Raw genomic sequence first — 22,862 nt, 5'->3', positions numbered from 1 at the left:
GAGTAGCTGCTATGATATTCAAAATAGTGGTAGCTGAAGCAAATTCGGGGGGCTACAGAAAATTCCTGACAGATGATTAGTGTTTTAGAATGAATGTTTTTTAAGCTCAAGCGGAATAATTTGGACTCTCTTTTCTAAGACCATTAATAAACAGTATTATATAACAGATCATAGGCAGGACCCTATTTAAACATCACGGGAGATGCCAAAGGAGCAGAGTACAGTATAACTGCTTTCAATTTTTTGCTTTGTGGTGAAAGATTATGTGTAATTGTTAGGTGAGGGCAAAGCACAGCTGGAAGCAAATATTCATTATACAATAATAAATGCTACCCTGGCATTTGTGGTCAAAAATTTGAATATGATATTTTAGGAGGAGATGGACAAGAGCTGAAGACATCAGGAACACAGGAGGAAAAAGGGGACAGAGAGCCTGGACCTACTGTAGTTTCTAAAGACGCCTGCGGGCTGCTTACAGGACGTTTGCATGTATGTATGTTGTATGGTTGCAACACAGCTGGTAGATTCCCGCCCTCTCAAATAAATGTTTTCTTTCTATCTCTTCCTAAATACATCTGATACACACTCCTCGAAACATCCAGAACAGAAATCCAATCACCTTAAACTCCATGGCTCTTGCTTATATATCAAGATTTATAATCCTGTTAATATAATGAAACTACATTTTATCTCAGAGTTCAGAACCCATGCACCTACTAAGGAAACTGATATTGTATAAAATACACAATTTAAAGTTTGTGAAATAAAATATGCAATCAATTCCCAAATTTTTCATCTATATCACCAAGGTTTAAAGAAAATCATAAGAATGTATTTAAATGTATGTCAACTATTAAATAAGTAGTCTTCGTTAATTTTTTAACAAATAAGACTATTTACATTATTTCCAACTTTCAACTTTTCAACTACTTCAACTATTTTTTACCTATTTTTCAACTATATTCAACTCTCCTAATAGTACGATGACCTTTTACTTGCAATCTTCAATGAGGATTTTAAAAGTCCTCGTTGAATAGGGACGACTGCGTCCTCTAACACAGAAGAAAATATATCTTATTTATAAACAGATGTAATAAGATCATAACAAAAGGAAGCTGGTTTCATAAGCAATAAATATTCTTTATAACAGAATGCCCATGGCACAACTCAAAGGTAGTTTTTGAAGATAAAATACTACAGAAATAAAAAAGTTAGAAATACATAACTGATACGCTTATCATAAAACTAACCCATATTTAGTTTTAAAAGCTTAAGAGCAATTTTTATGAATTTTCTGCATAGCATTGTTCCTCCAAAGAACTCAAAAATAGGTAAAAAGAAGTTAAATGAGAGTCAACCAGCTATAAAAAAGCCAGAAATTCGGAAAGTTAACTCTTGCAAGGTTATGATAAAAGAAAGCTTCTGAGAAATTGATGAGAGAATTACTGATATTTGGTTCAGTGGATATGACAGCCAGTGCCTTGTATTTCTTCCCCAGTGGTCCTTCTTGGATTCATCTTTGGATTTACAACACCTTCTAGCATGATACCACATACAAGGAAGCAATCACAGATTGGGTCATAATTTCTTCACTCAATGATTCATTTATCCATTCACTTACCCAACTGTTATTCACTTAGTGCCTAATACTTGCCAAGCACTGTGTCAGGCATATCTACTTTACCAAGTACCAATACAACTGAGTGGTACATAAAATATTTTTTTAAATCCTTCTTTACTTAATGATGCAAAGCAAGAGGGAAGATGACGAGCAGCAAATAAACATATCATGCAACTGACATGTTTATTTGTTGCTCATCATTCAAAATCCTATATTTTAAAACTATTCCTATAAATCATTGCACTGAGATATCCAACAGACTACTAGGTCTATGTAGTAGACCCCACTTTGTGTCTACCTAGAAGGAACTATATCTACAGGATACATTAGAGAATACATTAGATAATGCAGTTTACTATGAGCCCATTCATAACAGAATATAATCAATTCTGGATTCAAACCTCTTGAGCTTTTTTACATTTTGAGTGGAAAGATATTTTGGAAAGCAGTTACTGGATTTCTAGACTGAAGAAATCTACAAAATATGGAAAGACTGACACAGGACAGAGAATGGAGCGAAGTCTATCCCATACTATTTTGCACTGAGGAAGTCAAATCTGCAACTAAATAAGAGTATCACAATTTCCTCCACATTTCACAGTAGGAAAAGGTTTCATCATTGAAAAAAAGCATCCTTCTTAATTAGAGTTAGTATGAAAATATAAAGCACTTTTAAAAATATTTTTGCCATCATCATTAAACTATTGCCAATTTTTAAATGAGTTTTCAATTTTATAGGAATGCCATCATTTTATGTCTTTTAATTGGTGGCATTATAATCAGAAAGGATCCTCCACCATATTCTTTAGCAAAATTTGTTCATAAGACAAAAATCATGATATGTTAAGCATTCCCTGTAACCTAAATACTTCCATAAAAAAATAAAAAAAAAAAAAACACAGAATGCTTACAAAACAGACTGTAGAATCGGTATACAATACCAAATTCTGTACATGAGTGTTGGAAATCCTTGGTTTAACCTCCAGTGAGATTAAAGAGGCAGAGTTCTGAGGGCAGGCATCATTTGTTGCCAAGTTATGCAAGAGTGACCATGATGTGCACAGTGAGAATTCAAAGAAAAATAAATATGATTACTCAAAGTGAAGGTTTGATGATAAAGAAACAGGAGAGAAAAAGGCACAGCAGGTGATCAGGCTGCATTCAATAAATAGATGAAGTACTTAAAGTTTAAAAGACTTGCAAAATTTCACATAAAAAGTATCACTGCTAAACTTTAGGCTATGGTTGTGTTCAAAATTCTCACCAAAATTTGAGTATCTATAGCCTGTTCTTGGACCATGTGAATTGCTTTTGCCAGATCTTCTTCACCTTCTGGAATGCTAAAATTGTCATCTGGTATCTAAATAAATCACAGAGAAAAAGAAGGTTAGGAGAGTTAGCAGGAATATAAAAATACCTTATTTCATTTCAGAAATAATTTTTCCTCACAAAACAAAGGGTCAAAGAAACACACTTTATGTAAGACACCATGTCATTCTGCAGTTCTATGAAACATGGATAACTAACAAGCAGGAAGCTTTCTGACTTCCTTGTAAACATCACTCAGTGTCACTTCTAATAAACTCGAGATTATCTTATGAACATCTGCTCTTATTTATAAAGACAAATGTAGTTTAACAACGCTGTTGAAGAAAATCTTAGGCCATCTAAGTGCCACCATTCTCTCCTCATCCCAGGTTTTCTCCACCGTTACCTTTTTATAACTACTAGCAACTATAAATCTCTATTAAAAAACAGAACTCACTACCTGCATGTTAAGCTCTCGGGAGAATGTGATTGACTCTAATTATGATATTAATGATAGCTAACACTTTTTGCGTGCGTCTTCTCCACTGATCACAGTTCACATGTACTAGCTCATGCAGTGATTTCATGTGGCGTGTGTTAATGCTATCTCCACCTTACCAGCACTAATAGAAAAGTCTACCGTCTATGTTTGCGCTGTCTTTTGCTTGCCCAGGCCACAGACTGTCACACTTGCTTCCTCAGTTTCATGTGCAGCTTCTGTCATCTAGGAGTGACTTGACCTCCACTACTCTCAGAGGTAATGACAGGTCTCATTGGAAGAAGGAATTGAAGGAACAGTTTGAGACAGGAACCACCTTAGACAGAAGTACAGTTAAGCTGAGAGGAAGCACAGGGTCTGAGCTCCAGGGAGGGAGTGGGAATCTGGGATCCCCGCCAGGAGCAGGCTGCAGGAGAGGGAACGCCTGCTGGACAGAGATGACGGCGCGCAGGATGGATCCACCAGGCAGGTGATAAGGGCTGACTCTGAAGGACAATTAACGAAAAGAAACAAAAGAGCCAGATGCATCAACCAACCTAAATTCTTAAATAGATTTTTCATATTTCACTCTTAACCAGCTAATACTCAGCTAAATTCAGTTGAAAATCTAGCATCTCTTAACGAAAAAAAAGACAAAAACAAAACAAAATGAATATTTCACAAGAACGACTGTAATGAATTCAGAATAAACACCTAAAATGAACAAATTACCTCTTCATATTCATAATCATCTTCAGATGCTTCAGTTATGGTCACCTCTGAAATCTTGTCAAGTTTTAATCTCAAAATACATGGAATAAATGATTATATTTAAAACTGATTTGACCTTAAAATACAGTATTAGATCCACTTATCTTACCAAGTTGGTAAATATTGTAATTTAAGCTCTTTTTAAAAATTTTATCTTCCCCATACAGCCTACAAATAGAGGAGATGTTTTAAAGTAAAATATTTTATTTTAAATTATAGTTCTACACAACCCAAACCCATGAACTACATTTCTATTTACCACTTAAATATTTCCAACTCAATTCTAATAAGGCTTATAAAATAACGTATATAGTATCATAATATAAATTAGAAAGAGAGAAATGATGGATAGGAAAAATATGAAAGTAAATTTTTCAAATTTATCTCAAACTACACTAAATTTTCCAGAGTTCCTGAGTCATTCAAAATGCAGTGTGACTTCTTTATTTGTTTTAAAGTACTATGAATGAAAAAAACAAAAGCACACCAATATTTAAATATAAAAAATAGTAAAAAACACATTTCAATGTTTTCAGCAATAAAAGTTACTTAAATCTCTTTTTCTTATATATCTCAATTTTAAAATTACATTCTCTTCTCAGGAAAGGTGGCCTAATTTTTAAGCAAATATAAACTATAGAGTAATAATAATTCAGTAGTTCATAAATTATCAATAAGCATTAAAATATCAATGGAAATGATTCTAACAAATTCTAACAGCGCTGCTCTAAGACTTTCAAAAATTACAAGTTACTCTAATTACAAATGAAAACTTCAAGATAACATATAATTTTAAAAGAAATCACAACATACACCAGTAATGCAACTCTGCTGGTTGGCAGATTTCATTTTCTTCAATGTACAGACTTGGCTATGCCAAGTTTAAAAGGTATGAAATTAAACACTTTAACGCACAATGATGGTTATGAAAATCAAAGATGAAATTAGCCAGTTTTCATTTTGTTGCTGGTTATAGGAAATTGTCTCTGTTATTCTGTCTTCCAAGAGTTAGCTGAAAGCGCACATAACAACTTGTTGTTTGTAATAAGAACCGATAACACTTAATTGGCATTTAACAGAAGACAGGCACTGTCCTAAGGGTTTTACATGCATTCACTCATTTGATCCTCATCCTACCCATGAGGCTGGGACTATCACCATCTCCATTTTACAGATCAGGACTCAGAGGCACAAGGTTACACAGCCAGCACCTAGCAGAGTTGGGAATCAGCCCCAGAAGTTCAGGTTTCACTATCTAGACTACATCTCGTTATTCCGTATGGGCTTTCCGTGCTATGTAAACACTTGAAGTATTTGCCAGTCACCTTCCCCACAGTTCTAAACCTCTAAAAGACGGGTAATGCATTTCTCTTACTCAGCCCCATCATAAGCAATAACTCTTCACTGTTGGCTTTACCACTTGAGGTGACACTTGAGCCTAGTTCAGTTATGGCCAGTCCTCAGGAACCAGATACCTGTCAAAGGGCCAGTATTTTATTGTCAAACACAAGTGTCTAGCCCAATAATCTGAAGAAAAGTAATTTAGGCTCAAAAAATAACTAATTAAAAGCAGATTAAACTACCACAAGAAAAACAAGTTGCATACCTGCAGTCCATCCCATAACCTTGAACTCACCTCACCCCTATTCAATACCAGGAATGAAGTCCCTACTTATATTAGTTATCTATTGCTTTGGAACACTTTCCAATAACCCTTGCCTCACTCTCCCTTAGTCCCTTGCCAGCAGCCTCCTTAAAGACCGTCAGGCTCCCACTAACAGTCTGTTCAAGGTACTTTCGCTTTCACTAACATCCTACTTAAAGTACCAGCAACACCTGCCCAATGCTTAGTGTCAAAGCCATTCTGATACTTTAAAATATTTTAATGTTAGAACCCCACTTCTAGATACCAAAATCTGTATTTTTTATTTATTGCTGCATAACAAACTCCCCAAAACTGAGGGCTTAAAAGAAAAATAAGCATCCATTATCTCATAGTTTCTGTGGTCAAGAATTCGGTAGTGGCTTAGCTGGAGGATTCTGATTTGGAGTGTCTCATGAGGTCTCAGTCAAGATGGCAGACAGAATCACAGTCCAAGATGGCTCACTGACATTGTTGGCCAGAGGTCTCAGTTCCTCCCCATGTGGGTTTCTCCATGGGCTTCTTAAGAAGCTTAAGCATCCTCAAGACATGGTGGCCAGCTACCCCCAGAATAAGCAATCCAAGAAAACAAAGTGGAAACCACCATATCTTTCATCACCAAACATCACACATCATCATTTATTCAATATCCTACTGGTTACATAGGTCAACCGTATCCAGTATGTGAGGGGACTATACAAGAGCACGAATACCAGATCACGAAGTGGGAATCACTGGGCATCATTTTGGAGGCCAGCTACCACACTACCTTGCAGGGTTTCAAGAGTATTAAAAGAGTTAACATATGTAAATCTTTTAGAATGGTGCCTGGCTTATAGTAAATGCTATACAAGTGCTTCCTATTATTTTCCTTGTTCTAGAAAGAGATGAGTATCTGTGGAGAAGTCTCATAAGTCTCCCATGGCCTAATTCCTCCCTATGTTAAGATGAATGGATAAATAAATGACATTCTAAATCTTCTTCCTTTTCTAGATTTATATTTTTCTGACACATTTTCACTTGATAAGATAAAATTTCCTGAGGTTCAGCTACAGGAAGTCAGCCTCTCTTTTATGGAAAAGTATGCCCCCTTCTGCGAGACAGCTACCAGAGTTGCTTTTGTAAGAAGTCACTTGTCTTTAAGTCTCCAGAAAAGCAATGCCATCCTTTATCACAGCTCATACCATAACAAATTTCACAAAGAAATAAATATTCTAAAATTATCTGCATAGACTTTAAAATTGTAAATAATCCAACTGACAAGATTATTGTAAGCAAGAAACATCAAAGCATAGGTTGTTAAACATGGCACTGCGTAAAGGGAAAAAGTGATTTGTCCTCAAAGCTTCAGAAATATCAAACAACACTTGTACACTGCTATCCAGAAAATATGCAAGGCAACAGCTTTTAATCACTAGTAATATATTCTGTTTCCCCACAATCAAAAAGATTAAGTGAAAATATAACTACCATTTTATAAAGCTTAAAAAGTATTGTCACATGAACCGTAACCACATTTATTCTCACAACAATCCTGTGAGATTGAATGGCACAGATATAGTTATCTCTAAATAAAAAAAAAAAAAAACTGAATCAGAGAGATTACAAGATTTGCCAAAATTCACATAGCTATGAGTGACAAAGAGAAGTTTTCTGAATAAAAACATCACAAATTTTCTACTGTACCATACAGTTTCTAGAGTGACACAAAAGGAATGTGCAATTTTTACTAACTTCTTAGGTAACGAACTCTCATCTATTTGTTTTCTAAACTCTCCGGTGTGATATTCACAACGGCTAAAGCAAATCATTCAAATATCTCAATTTGAAGACCCTAAAGGAAGAAGAAGTATAAAAGAGCTACAGGGCTACAGACTCAAAGATTAAATTAACCAAGGACAAGAGATTAATGAGACAAAAGGTCAGGCAGAGGACAAATACTCAAAACAGGAACTAGTATTCTCCTTGGCTGGTATTTGTGGTATCCACAAAACGATTTGCACAGAAAATCTTCCCAGAAGCAACTCAGCTGAAATGTGATGTTGCAGCGTTAACTGAAGAAATAAGTATACTTTTTGGCATATATGTTTGTATGCTTCTGTTTATCTGGCTGGCCGGCCAGCAACACATGGACAAATGCACCAACGAATCCCCAAACGATGCTGCGGCAGCTTACAAACGTGCACACAGTACAAAATATAAAAATAAATGCATACGGAAATTAGAGGGAAAAAGGGAAATAGTAGAAATAAGATAAAGGAAAAGATGCAGTACATGCCATCAAGTCTCGTGAACTTCGTTAATCATAAGCCACAGGCCTGACCTGAAGCATCCCACTAGTCAGGGTAAAGAGGGGAACGTAATCAGATACCAATTCAGTATCCGCCCAACGAAAACAGATGAGTTTCTCAGCAGATGTACAGCAACTTCTGGTTCCAAAGCCTGAGAGAAATGACACTCTTAGCTTCTCATAAAAAGAACACTGCGGATTGTACAGATATTAATCCCCCTGGCCCTTGGGGGAGCCAGAAAGACAGAGTGAAGCAGGATCTGATGGAGCACCATGTGTGGAAAAGGCTGGAAAACACTGCTTTAGAAGCAATACCGCCAGAGTGGAAATGGGCAAGTCATCAAGAAATCCCTGAAAAATAAAACCTTTTATTCTGGTTCTACTTTTACTGGGCAACTTTCTCACGTGTAATCTAATCTCTCTGATCCTATTCTCCCGGAAACGTCTATACAATTAAGCTGCTCGCAGTTCTCACGCGAAGTTATTATTCCACTGCGGAGTAATAAACCAGCACTCTGGCTTAAAATCAGTTTCTTGATGCCAAGCCAACTCTGAGCCCTTACAAAACTCCCTTCCCATTATCTGCCTAGTATTCCTTCAAAGAATATCCTTGAACTCCATTTCCAAAATTCATTGTTTTCCACCCTGTCTATTCCCTTCAGATCTAGTTCTTACCTTTCTACCAGCTGGAACTTGACACTTAATATTGTGCCTGGTTTTCTAGTCTGCTCTTGCCAGGGTACTGACTGTGGCTCCCCTTCCTCTCTGGCCTGCAGCCACGGCCCACAGCACCACCCACTTCCAGGCCAGGGTCTATATCCTAGAGTCATAGCCTAGACTCAGACCGAGGGGCCCACTCCTCCACATCTCCACTTGCTCCAGACGGAATTTAGTAGTACTTGTGAGTTTGCAAATTATGAATCAGTTCCCTGTACTTTGTCACTGTGGGTGACGAGCAGAATCTGCACCAGATGCTGACCTTGTAGATCCTACCAGTAAATAGGCCAATATACACCCTGAGTCCATCACAGTACTACAGAAGACACAATGCAAGAAGCCCCACAGAAGCATTTCAGCTGGTCTCGTGGAGCAGAGCTTGAGGTGACAGTCGGTACGACGAGGTCACAGACAAGATTCTGCAAATGGACAAACAGCCAGAAAGAAATGAAGAATTTTCAGATGTGAGCAGCACACAAAGTTTCTCACACACTGGTCCTTTCCACTACTGCCTTTGTACATAGTGATCACTGCCAGGAGCAGCATCTTTATAAGAACTGGAGTGAAACATATAGCTAATTATATTTCACATGATTTCCCAAAGCTACTATAGACAGAAATTGCTTTGTAATCTTTGCCATCACTGCAGAGTCAACGCACACAGAGGCAATCTAAAATCTAGCCTGGATCTTCCGTGATTAACATTTTCCTTATTAAATTGAAATAAAAGACAAGTACTATAAATAGCAAACTTCACAGTGATGTTCCCTTTCTTAGGAATGCCAGTTTAAATAAAGTGAGTTAACTAAATAATATAGACCAAAGATGGAAAATAATTGGCACATTTGCTGCCACTTTTCCCATTGTAGTTTGCTTCCTGCAGTCTTTCCCACTGAGTCTTCATGAGGTCTCAGAATTCTTATTAACACCACATGCTAGGGAACCACTACCAATTCAACAGAACTGGCAAGAGTGGAAAATTATTGGCCACCTCTGCCCTAGACAGTTGTTGCACATCTTCTGTCTCAGAAGCTGGAAAATAACTTGCAACACATAAGACTTATAGTTCTCATAGTGGGTGGTGGTGTAAGTTTTTCCAACTTCTAAGCCAGGAGATCCAAAGATATGAGCTCTACACATTATGCCTCTATCTGAAAACATAAAGGCTAGAGGTTAAGATACTTGTCTACAGCCTTGCTACTCCAATTACAGTCCTTAGACCAGCAGCACCTGGGAGTTTGTTAACAATGCAGACTCTCAGCCCTGACCCGGACTTACTGAATTAGCATCTTCATCGAAAGATCCATATCTTTGATTCATATGCACATTAAAGTCTGCCTAGACTAGAGGACACAGAACAAAACACAATTTTTTCTCTCCAAATAGCCTATCATTTTCATCCATGTAAAATTCAGCACTTGGGTTTAGTAACAGGCCTCTTGGTCTAGATTCTACATTCAGATTGTCTCTCCTCTTTATCTGAATATATGTAGTGTGCAACTAAGCACCCATGGGCAAATTCAGTTTTCCAGTGATAATAAGAAATACACTACTTGAGTACACAATGATTATTAAGGATTTTACAAATATCTTCTCACTTAATACTATAAGCATTCCAGAGAAGTAACATCTTAGAGGGAAAAAAATAACTAAAGGTTAAAAGAAATAAATAATAAAATAATTGTTAAAAACAACAAAAGTTCCATTTTAATTAAAGTTATCAGTGAACATTACTATTGCAAAGAAAGAATGGCTAGGGATGTCACTTAAGAGGAGAAGCAATCATCTTGGATGGGATATCAGTTTAGTGTGATCACCATATTTCAGGGTCTGGAATCCTTAATTTTGCATTATCAGAAACAGTTAATTTTGGGACTACATCCAGAGTTGATTAGCCTCAAAGGACTGGCTTAAACTCACTCAAACCTCAGACACTGCTGTTGGGACCAGAGGAGATTTTTTCAGTGGCCAGTAAACTTATGTCCACAAGCTAAGAAGCCAAATTCTTACAGTCAGAATGCCTAGAAAGATGAAATAATAACCAAAGCTAGTTAGGGGAGCAGAGAAGCAGCATAAAGAGGTAAGTAACAAAACAATATTTTGGGGGCTCCATTTTCCTAGAGTCCATGTATTCCATTACTCTCCCTTGAACATCTTTCTTTAGACAAGTAGCAACAAAATCAATTAAGTGTTAGCTTTCCTAGTACAATTCATCCTAGCCTGCATCTGCCAATTGAATTGGGCAGTCCCAGATGTCTGCAGCCACACATTAATAGGCAGCTGATCAATACTGCAATTGAAAACCTCACCCAAGTTGTATTGATTTCTAATAAAGGACTCATTCACAAAAACAACCAACCTTCTTTACAAATTCTAGAAACACCTACCTGCCCCTTTACAGATCACATAGTTAAAATCGAGCCTTATATTTTACAATGCTGCAAATATCTTCCTAATGAAGAGTTCTCCAGAGGATTCGTCTATTCCATGACCAGATTTCTTAAAGCTCTGGAGATAGCTAAGTAAGATAAGAACTACGTCATGTACGTTTGTATCTTGCCTTGTGGAAGTTTAATACTTAAAAGCAATGATATCGTGAAGTGCTTCAGAAGACGAACAGGTAGCATCATTACAGCTAGGAGGTTACAAGGGAGGAGTGTTGCAAAGGTAAGAATTCTTTTTCCTGAACACATCCTCTAAACTGTCATAAAGAATGTGGGGCCTCTATTAACGAAGCCATTTCCCCCATGGTGGGTCCTGGCTATGTTTCTAGTTTGGGCCACATTAATCTATACATGTTCTTTATATTTGAATGTTTAAGAGCAAATAAAAGGGTGATTTCCTGGAGAATTCAAGTTAACTTCTTTCAAAGCCTTGCTAAACATTGACAGCTCATTGTCTAGTGTTCTAGGAGCATCTGTTCAGTCATAAATAAGGGAAGTCCAGGACCAAATGCAGTAGATTAGAAGTGATTAAGTATATGTGCAAAGTAGAGAACATCAGATTTCAGATTCATTTGGGCATATTATAATTTTTATTTATCCACTGCAATAGCTCAATTAAATTACCTGAGAGCTAAAGACTTTAAACCTAAGAAAATCTCACTTCAGCAACTATCATAATTGCCTTAAGAAACAATGTCAAATAATATTATACAGTCAACTCTTAATTGTGCATGTTAAGAGAGCCCAGGGATGCAGGGATAATTGGCATTCAAAAGTAATCCTCAACTTCATTTTAACTAAGAGTTAAAGTCTCTCCTATGACTAACCTTCTTACTGGAACATTGAACGTAGGAAAATTGATTGGTTAAATGTTTAGTTTTGTTACTCTCTGACTACTCTTTGGGTGAAACCCAAAAGAACAGTCAATCAACCATGGAGAGATGGAAGAAAAGCAAAGGTGCTCGATAATCCACAAACTAGAGAATAAAATCATGAAAAGTTAGAGTTCTTTATATTTGGAAATGTGATTATTTGCAGAAATCTTCGTAAGACAGGTTTTTTTGCAAACTGTGGTATGTTGGCAGCTGGGACTCAGTGATGTCCCTTCAAATTAAGTAAACCTGATTTTCATTGCTGAAAGTTGTGCTATATTGGAGTCCCACCATTAATTTCACAAAGATGTTTGCAAAAAGTTACCTCACTATGTGATGCTCATGTTAACAATTAAACTATGTGTGATAGGAATCATTTTAATGCATACAAAAATGATAAGATGCCTGATAAGAGCCCTGATAATATTCACTAGCAAGGACACTGGATACCTTTATACTTGATGTAGATAAGCTCTGGAAGAATTGTTGGCTTGTTTTAGAATTTAAAAAGGAATATTAGTGAAAAAGACAGCTTGTTAGAGCTACGAAAACCTAATATAAAATCTCATTTAAGACACTAGAGCACCCACATATATCATTCAAATTGATTTCAAACTATTCAAACTTGTATTCCTGTAACAATCATGTTTGCATGGAATAAAAAATACTACATATTTTCTTTGATCTTTTCAACTAAGTTCTTCAAAGCTCCCTGCAGCACGATGTGAACCGAGCCTGAGTCAGGACAGGTTAATCAGTGTGCCAGAGCCCACAAAATGAATCCCTGCTGGATCTCGGAAATCTTGAATTAAAGCTGGGGGGATTAGAGTTGGACAAAAAAAATAAGATAAGGTATATCTGGAGTTTCCTTATCTCTCTAAGAATAAAACAGATAACCATCTCTCTCCTATCTGCCTGAAAGAAAAGGTTAGATATCTTTTTCTCTTGAACCGTCCCCATCTCTCCAGTACCAGTACTCTGTAGGCCTAGAGGAGGGGAGCTCAGAAGCCTTACACAAAAAAATATGGAACGGCGGGGGGCCCTGGTGGCCTATCGCTTAAGTGTGCTGCTCTGCTGCCGTGACCCGGGGTTCACAGGTTCGGATCCTGGGCGCGCACCAACTCACCACTTGTTAAGCCATGCTGTGGCAGCATCCCTTATAAAGCACAGGAAGATGGGCACGGATGTTAGCCCGGGGCCAGTCTTCCTCAGCAAAAAGAGGCGGACTGGCATCGGGCGTTAGCTCAAGCTGGTCTTCCTCTCCCGCCAACCAAAAAAAAAATAATAATGGAATCTGGGGCTGGCCTGGGGGCATGCGGGTTAAGTTTACGCTCTGCCTCATCTTCCCGGGGTTCACAGGTTCAGATCCTAAGCAAGGACTTACGCACTGCTTATCAAGCCATGCTGTGGCAGGCGTCCCACGTACAAAGTAGAGGAAGATGGGCATGGATGTTAGCCCAGGGCCAACCTTCCTCAGCAAAAAGAGGACGATTGGCAACAGATGTTAGTTCAGGGCTACTCTTCCTCACCAAAAACACACATATCCAGATGTGGCTATTCCATTTTTCTGGTACTTCTACTGATAATTGCTCATCACCATCTGGTTTCTTCCTAACACCTCTGAGCCTTGTCAGCTCACCGGGCCATCATTTAATTGCTAACGGTTGGGGGGAGGGAGGGGCAGGGAAGAGTAATTATTATTATTAAATAGCCAAAATTGAAACTACCCAGGAAGTTGATGCTACCCAAACAAATCATTTAAGCACTGGACAAGGGGGCCATTTACAGGATCACAGGTCCGCCATTCAGAGCTTGAGCTCGTTCAAGCCCAAAGGCAGAGGGCTTTCCCTAAGCTCCTCACGGTCCCCTGTTGAATTTGTTCCCGCGGTATTCTGAAGCCTTGGGGCTTACTCAGGAAAACCACTACGGGAAAGGAGGGTTGGAACACTGTTGCGCTGCCTTAAATAAAACTTCCATCCCAAGTGTACTGAGCGGTTGCTGAACACAGACTCCTGAAGGTCTTCCGGCTCTTCTTCCAGCGGGAACACGACATTCCTACAGGGAGACAAACTCAGCGGGCAGCATCAGGGCACCAGGGACGGCTCGGTGGCCCCGAGGCCCACAGGGCGCCCCCCGAGGCGAGCCCGCGCCCTGGTCCCCAACAGCCCCCCGGGAAGGATACGCTCCAGGTAGTAGGCGCCCTCGGCGGCCACCGCATCCGCGGTGTCCCCGGCGGTGGTCAAGCCCACGCCCAACGCCTCTTCCAGGACCCGCAGGGCCGAGCTGGGCATCCCTTCGGGAGCGGCCATGGCGGAGCTCCCGGCCGCCAGCGCGTCGCTAAGGGCAACCCGAAGATGCCGGGCGACGGCCCCTCGCAGCTCTCGCGAGAGCCTGACACGCCCTCACCCCTCCCACCGGGAGCCCTCCGCGTCACCCAGGTTACCAGGGCAACGTCGTTGCCTAGTTACCCTGCGAGCTGGGGACGCCGCTCCTGCAGTGGACAAGATAAAATGGCAGGAACAGCCCGCTTGGATTATACACATTTTCTTACCCAGGCAGCTTGGTTTTCTTTCGTCTTGACCCTGTCGTTTCTGTCTCACTTCATTTTCTCCCTTAAATTGCCTTCTCTTGGTTCTTACATGCCCAGCATCGGTCCCCGGATTTTAGATGTGTGTAGAGCCCCAAAAGTCCTCAGGGAATACTCCTGAAAAAGAAAGGAAAAAAAAAAGTCTGGAAATCATAATTGAGAGATTGATCCAGGGGAACTGCCATCCTCGGACGCTTAGCAATAAAGAGCTAGGGTGGTCACCTTAGTCAACTCCATTCTTGTGCGCTTTGGAAGCATTTATCTGGACATCTGTTTTGACTTCGGTTTTATAACTAGGACTTGGAGCAATATTTGTAGTATTGATTCTTGCCAAGATAAATCCACTTTCATGAGAACTATGAAGTACAAATGGCCCTAACATAACGTATAATAAATACTCGCCCCATCCCATGCAGTCCTTTTGATAAGACAGGATCTTCCTCAGGTTTCTATTGTGTATGTAGCAGAAGCATCTCCAGGACCCTATTCTTTGCACACTGTTTTTCATTATACATTTCTTGATAAAAATTGAATGCCAAACAGAAACTCATTATAAAAGCTCCCGTTTATTACCAAAAAAATAGTGGTAACTTCCTAATGAGGTGATTGAGAGCCTGGGTGTTGGAACCAGAAAGGCTACGTTCAGAGCCTTACTCCATCACTTACTAGCTACGAAACCTCTGGCAAACTATTTAATGCCTCTAGGCCTCAGTTTCCTCATTTGTAAAATGGGGATAATAATATTACTTACCTCGAAGTGTTGCTGCAAGGAGTAAAACAACATAAAGCATTAAGAGTTTACCAGGCACATAGTAGACACTAAAAAATAGCTATTATTTCTATTGAATTCAATTGTTTGGTTTGGTTTGTCTTTTTAGAATAATTAAGGGTCACAATTAGACATAATAATTGGAAAATGTGTTTCTGGTGTTTATTCTTTTAATAACTCACTCTTTTTCCTTGAATTCTTGCATCAACCACATCCTGAACGAAAATAAGCATTAAATGCAAGGAACAATTATAAGAGGCTGAAATTACAGGAGAGAAACTCTGCAATTGGGGAATCCACTGCTTTTATAGAAAGCCTTCTGTTTATTCCAAAGGGAGGCATTACGTCATCCCTCAGGGTTACTTCCTATAAACAAGCCTGAGAAATGTCCTGGGTAAGGAGGGGTAAGGGCCTTGCACACCTAGAAAGCCTTGTAGAAGCATGGAAGAATCATGGAGGAGGGACTCTTCTGAACAACCAATGCTTACTTAAATTTTTTTTTTTGGTCTGTTACAATGGCTCTTCTCTTTTTTAGTTTTTAGATATAGTATGTCATATTCTACAGATAGATTTGAATCCTGGCTCTTCTGTATGACCATAATTAATTTAAGCTCTTTGAGCCTTAGTTTCCTCTTCTCTGAAATGGAGATTTTAATACCTACCTTCTTAAAATATAAAGAGTAAATGAAGTGAAATATGTAAAAAGCACTTATCATCACCATGTTCGGTATATCAAATATTTTCAATATATAATTGTAATAAAATTTACTTAAAATATTGAATGGATATGCTAATCCCAAGTTGTACATTATATTTGTGAGGAACTTACATTTTTGGAACATTTTTAAGACAAAACTTAAATATTTTTAGAATATCCAGCACTCGAAAAAGGGGAAGATTGTAATAGAGTCAAGAAAATAAATTATGGCCAGTATCCACTGCTTAAGGCAGAGAAGAATTGGGAAAGATTCTTGTCAAAAGAGCAAAAAAAAAAAAAAGTCTTCTAACTCAAAGTATCATTACTGCATTCCTCAAAAAAAAATTCTGGAAGTCTAATTTTCTAAGGGTTCCAAATCACCAAAGTTTTAATTCAGAGTTACCAATTTGATTAAGTCCATTTCATGGATTTTAAATTTAGAGGTCATCCAAGATATTTGTGGCTCAACTACAATTTGAACACATTTCACAGGGACCTAAGCAGCAATGCATTTAAAAATTCAAATTAGAAGCATTTTTAATATTTTGTTTTGTAATCGCTTAGATCCATGCAATGTATGAGTAGTTTTTTAAGAGCAATGAGATAAAAGCAAAAATAATCTTCACAAATATAAACAGAACTAATAATGGCCTTCAGATAAAAACGGACTCAACTTTTTGAAGTGACTGCTAATATCTTAAAACTAGCATGTCTTTGCAAGGGATGAATTTGAAAATAATCCTTTTACATTGGAATTCTTATTCTGTTAATTGTTGGTTTAATTAAAAAGGGGCATGAAAGCCTTACTAAAAAAAATCCCAAAAACTTCAGATCACACTAATAGTTTCAGTTATAATGCCATCCCATAATCCTTCCATCCTATAGACCTTCCTTTCTACAATATTTTACAAACTTCCTTGAAGTGGAAAAAAAGAAAGTGCCTTAACATTTTAATAAATGAACCTCAAGCTGTCTAGTTTCCCTTTGAATATGTTCTTGAAAGAGGTAAAGAAAGAAAACCACTGGAAAGAGTCAAAATGAAGCAGTAATCACAAAGGACAACAGATTTTATTCCCTCCCAGACTAAATGCTCCATTTTTGTAAAAGGGAAATTATCGTTAAAAGCAAACAGAAAGGAATCTGACAATGGATTTGCTCTCTGCATTTATAGTTTCAAAGTAGAAAATACTCATATGCAAAGATATAGTAAAGTACTATTCAATTTTCAGAAGTTATGAAGGTTCATTTGCTACCAATCGAGCCCAAGCCATTCACTGATGCATCTTTTTATAAAAGCAACCATTTTATTTTCTTTTAAAACTTCACAGTAAGTGGTAGGCTGTTTTAGAATTTCAGAATCCATAGAAGTAGTGGTAATTGGCTGTTGTGGAAATTATTATTTTTCAACCATACAACTATATTTTCCCTTTTTTCACTATCAACCATGTGAAAATCCACGTCTCCTGTGTTCTCAGACCGTGTGGTTTAAAATAGGGTCAATCTTCCAACCCTAGTGAGGAGCAAATGACCCAGGCTTAACCTGATAAGAACATCTGATTTCTCTTGGCTATAGTGATCAGTTGCCAAGTTGAAATGTTGCCTAAAAGGAACCAAGGAGACTTGGTGGGAATTTGTTGGGAATTCTGGGAAAGAGACTTTTACTCCATTCCTTGGGACTTAAGTTTTAAAGATGCCACAGCCACCTCGCAAGTATGAAAAATTTCTGTCCAAGCATTGAGTAAACATGGAGGGCCTGGGTGAAAGAAAGAGAAAACCTGAGTCCAGATAAAATCAGTTGAGTCTCCAGCACACACATATGCATTTCCTCGCTCTGTCAGCTAAGAGAGTCTAGACAACAACATCCCCATAGCAATGAGTGTACCTGGCACCCAGATCTTGGTTCCTAACACCATTTCCAGTAAAAAGAACAGCCATTGGAAAAATAGCAGTATCTAAGGCTGGCCTTGGAATGTACAAGATGAGCCTGAAAGTGCCAGAAAGTAAAAATATGCCCCACCTCACTAAAAAATCTCACAATAATGAGTGTATATCGAAGGGACACAGGAGCCAACTGAAAGAGCTTCCAAAAATGGACAAAGCTAGAACAATCTGAGCAACAAAATTAATAAAGTAGTAGTGGAGTATAACCTAAAGTATAAAACAAGCATCTATGAGTCTACACTGATAGAAATAAATGATTACATAAATAAATAAATGGAGGAGAATGGACACATCTCTTGTGAGAAAGAATTCCAAATAATGTGGTTAAAAACACCACATCCCAGGAGCGGAGCATAACTCCCCACGCCTTTAGTGTGGACTGTACATGGCGCCTTCCTTGAGAAGAGTATAATACAAAAAGGGAGAAAAAAGAGTGACTTTACAGTGGAGAAACCTGACAAATACTACCTCAAAAACCCAAAACCCCAGACTAATCATGAGAAAAACATGAGACAATTCTCAGTTGAGGGACATTCTACAAAATATCTTACTGGTACCTCTCAAAACAGTGAGAAACTGTCACAGCCAAGAAGCTTCTAAGGAGGCATGTTGACTAAATGTAATGTGGGATCCTGGAACAAAAAATGGGCATTAAGTAAAACCTAAGGACATTTGACTCAAGAATGGACTTTGGCTAATAACAATGTATCAGTGTTGGTTCATTAGACAAAACAAATGTACCATATTAATGTAAGATGTTAATAATAGGCAAAACTGGATGTGGGCACATGGACTTTCTATACTATGTTAGTAACTTTTTAGTAAATCTAAAACATTCTAAAATAAAAGGTTTATTTTTTTTAAATTACTTTTTAAAATTTTTTTAATTTCATAATTAATTTATTATTTCATAATTATCTTACATGAAACAATAAATTACTTTTGCTTACACAAGTCTCTGTTGGGGTTTTGGTCACTTGCCAGTCAACAAGACCTACCTGATACATTGAATCTATAGAGAATCTTTATTATTATTATTATCATTTTTCTTTGTGAGGAAGATCAGCCTTGAGCTAACATCTGATGCCAATCTTCCTCTTTTTTCCGAGGAAGATTGGCTCTGGGCTAACATCCGTGCCCATCTTCCTCTACTTTATATGGGACACCACCACAGCATGGCTCGACAAGCAGTGCATCTGTGCACGCCAGGGATCCCAACCAGCAAACTCCGGGCTGCCGCAGCAGAGCACGTGCACTTAACCGCCTGCGCCACCAGGCTTGTCCAAGAATCTTTATTATGTTCAGGCTATTTGAAGATATACTTTCCTGCTAAGGTTTTTTTCCTAAAAATGTCTGATATAACATACCTATATGCATTTAGACCTGAAGAAGCTTTTCTCCCCACATAGATGGAAGAAATACAGTTTGCTGTCACACATAGGAGAAACTGACTGGGCTAATTTAGACATCCAGGACACCCTCCTCTATCTTGTCCACTAGTCTGGCACTTCCCCATCTGAAGATTGAGAAGAGAAAGAGAAAAAGAAGTGGTGAAAGTAAAGGGAACAACAATGGCAATGATTGGAAGGACAGAGAAATTGTGCAGAGAGCAGGGGCAGGTTGGAGTTGGAGAAGGTGTAAGTAGAAAAGGAAGTCTGACCTGGGAGACCATCGGAAGAATTCCGGCAGTGATATCTAATGCACATCTAATGACCACTTCAAGCAATGGAGACCCGCTATGGAAATTCTGCTGTCCGATATTCACTGGGTACAGCAATTTCCAAGACAGCCGTGTTGGATGGAGCTTTCTTCGGAGTACTGCAGTTCAATTGCCACATTCTCATAATTGAAAGCAACAGAGCAGATTTATCTAAAGCACTTTATCATCCCTGATTGACTATATCTCTTAGCGTGTCCACAATTACTCACATTACTAGAAATAAAGAAGGAAGAAAAAAAGAATGAAAAGAAAAGAAAACCTTTCCTCTAAGCCATATACCTGTAATGCTCAATTCTTTGGGTATGAGTTTGAATTTTTGACCAGAGTTTGAATTTTTCATTTTTTTAAAGATAACTCTTTTTTTGACCCTCCAGTGGGAAATTAGGGTTTGTAGTGGGTAGGCCAGTTAGCACATTGTATTCAGAATGGTCAGTTCCTGGGAATGTTGGATTAGACAGTTGTATCTCAAAGAATTTCTCAAAGCCAGAGAGCTGTAAACTGAGTTTCTAAAGACAAAGCACAGAGCCACACGAGTCACAGATTCAAAGAAAATGCGAGTCGTGGATTAAATGGTAGGTAATGGGGGGAAATCCAAGACGACTATGTGAATTAAGAAAGGGTTACTCAGATTTTACTTATTGTAATGAAAAAATGTATTTATTGTGATAAACAAATTCTTCAGTTCAATATCCGTACTTGTTTTAAACCCTACTTTAAATCTAGGTTATTTTTGGTGTTAAAGTTCTAGATGCCCCTTCCTCCAACCTGACACAGATACATCCTGATTTTGAGGTCTTACCATTTGGTTTTTCTTATCAATAATTTTACAAATTAATTGGGCACAAGCAGATGCTTCTAAACTTTTGGTAGAATCTGCAGGAGAAAAATAACTCATGATTTACAAGAATATCAGGGGGACTTTGGAGACAGTAGGTGCTGATGACAGATGAGAGCAGGAGACGGGACCTGAGGTGGGCACGGCACAAGTGACAACTATGAAGGCTCCAATTTTCCCTACTTCAGCAGAAATCTATGAAAATTGACATTCTATCAATATTCTCTAACATTACCCTTGCATTTACAGCAGAATATTATTTTAAATTCTTTAATAACTCCAATATCCAAAGTTTTCTTATGCAAATTTATTCATTACCATTTTCTTCATATTTATATACTTTAAAAAGTCCTTGCATTGGAATGATTTTTTGTTTTTACATAGAACCATTTGAAATATAAAAAAGAAATAGAATATAAAATATTCACATGAGTGAACTTAGCAGCCAGAGAACATTTGAATAGGGACCACTATTCTCAGAGACTGAGGAGGATGAGAATTATTGCTGGATGATCAAGAAGTCTTAATAAACATACCAACAAGTCCAATGACTACTGGATTGTATCCTTGAATTTAGGAGGAAATAAATATTCTATTTTCTAAGAAAGATTCAGTCATGAAAAACAGACTCTTTTTAATAACATTATTCACAATTTTGGCTTCTGAGAGTGAAAAGTAATCTGGAAAATGCTTCTGAAAATCTGTCCTACATGGGTTTATGACTGTGGAGACCCCTCAGCTAACTGCCCACCACCCTCCAAAGCACTGTCGGCCTCTGCTGTCTACACACTGTTACCTCTGGGCCGTGGTAACACCACCACATGAAGACATTTACTTCTTGGAGTAGAGCAGGGCACGAGATAGAACCTTAAAGTAGGAGGGATTTCATGACTATTGTCGGTTTTTCAACGAAGAAAATAAGAATGATGACAGTTAACACTTACCAAGTGACTGAATGCTGTATCTGGAATACTTCATTCAATCTGCAACAATCCTTTGAAGCAGTTATTGAGGGAGAGATGAGGAAACAGATGCAGAGAGAATCAGTAACCTGCACAAACTCCCTCATCCGGGCAGTACTAACTAGATGAAATCTTCACCCCTGGGGCATGCAGGTGTCTTTGAAATGGGAGGATTAGCCTGGTGGTGAGGCTCACTAATGTCCCCCTCCTCTCATTCCAACTTGGAGCAGCCTTTCCTCTTACATTTGGTCTCTACCTGCAGTAACGAAGACACTTCCCTTGGAGTTAACCTGCTCAATCAGGGTCAGGATTCACATCAACCTTCACTAAATTCTAAACAAATAAAAGGTTTAGAGAGTGATGAGTCCATTTTCTTCTATTCTAACCAATTTGTTCTTCCCTTCAGAAAAAAGAAATGTTTCCAGTTTCTTGTATGTGTTTTCAAAGATATTCTGCAGTAAAGCGTGTATAGTATGCAACCATTTGTCTAAAGAAAAATGATCTGAATGCTTATATAGTCTTGGATATATTTTCTTAACAATGTGTTTCAGACATTAACTCTTGTCAGGATATAGAGAAATGGCACACTCTTTTTAGTGGCTATATAGTACTCCTCGATGCAGATGTATCATAATTTGTTTAAGCAGACTTTAGGCCTTTTTTCTGGTTTTATTTCAAGGCTTGGCACTCTACCCAAGCTTGGAATGAGAATAATCATCTTCCCTTCTTTCTAAACAAACCTGACTAGAGTGGAATGTTCAGGAATGCACCATGTACTTCTGGGGAAATGTCCCTCTTCTCATTTTCTGTCTCTGGAATTCCTTCAGCCAATTCATTGTTGAGTATTGTATGGAAGCTTCTCCTACACATATAATAAAATATTTAACATTTAGAGTTTTCAAAATTAGTCTGTGTTTTAAAATGTTAAAAAAAATTAAATGTAACACAATTAAATGTTCAGAGAGAATTTTGAAATTCTCTCTTCTGACAAAATTTCCCAACTTGTTTTCTTATTGTTAGCAATCATGGATGCCCTTCTTCAAAGCAACAAAGAATCATTACATTTTAAAAAGTGAATGCTTAGGTTGCAGTGATTTGTCAATTTTAATAAACAGAAGTGCTAAAATTATTTGCATATTCAGCAGAGCTCTTTCTGTACCATTCTTTGGAACATTAATGACAATTGTAATAAGGAAACACATATATCT

At 38.0% G+C, this 22,862-nt stretch overlaps 1 protein-coding gene across 7 annotated transcripts in view; it reads right to left on the bottom strand.

The window, feature by feature from the left end:
- Positions 1 to 22,862, bottom strand: part of SPAG16 (sperm associated antigen 16) — a 101,792-nt gene that overhangs the window by 49,522 nt on the left and 29,408 nt on the right. For 5 of the 7 annotated variants that reach the window (XM_058532937.1, XM_058532942.1, XM_058532940.1 and 2 more), the window contains exons 2-4: positions 14,326 to 14,847; positions 4,140 to 4,186; positions 2,886 to 2,981 (exon numbers count right to left, since the gene is read on the bottom strand). In XM_058532937.1, the coding sequence (XP_058388920.1) occupies positions 2,886 to 2,981; positions 4,140 to 4,186; positions 14,326 to 14,452 (270 nt within the window). In that variant the 5' untranslated portion in view covers positions 14,453 to 14,847. Of the gene's footprint in view, positions 1 to 2,885; positions 2,982 to 4,139; positions 4,187 to 14,325; positions 14,848 to 19,797; positions 20,545 to 22,862 lie in introns of those variants that run through there. The other 2 variants (XM_058532938.1, XM_058532941.1) reach the window with 2 other exon arrangements.

Source organism: Diceros bicornis, chromosome 37, assembly GCF_020826845.1.
Source record: "Diceros bicornis minor isolate mBicDic1 chromosome 37, mDicBic1.mat.cur, whole genome shotgun sequence".
Taxonomy (NCBI): domain Eukaryota; kingdom Metazoa; phylum Chordata; class Mammalia; order Perissodactyla; family Rhinocerotidae; genus Diceros; species Diceros bicornis.
Note: the sequence above shows the minus strand (reverse complement) of the source record. Positions and strands in the feature narration are given on the sequence as shown.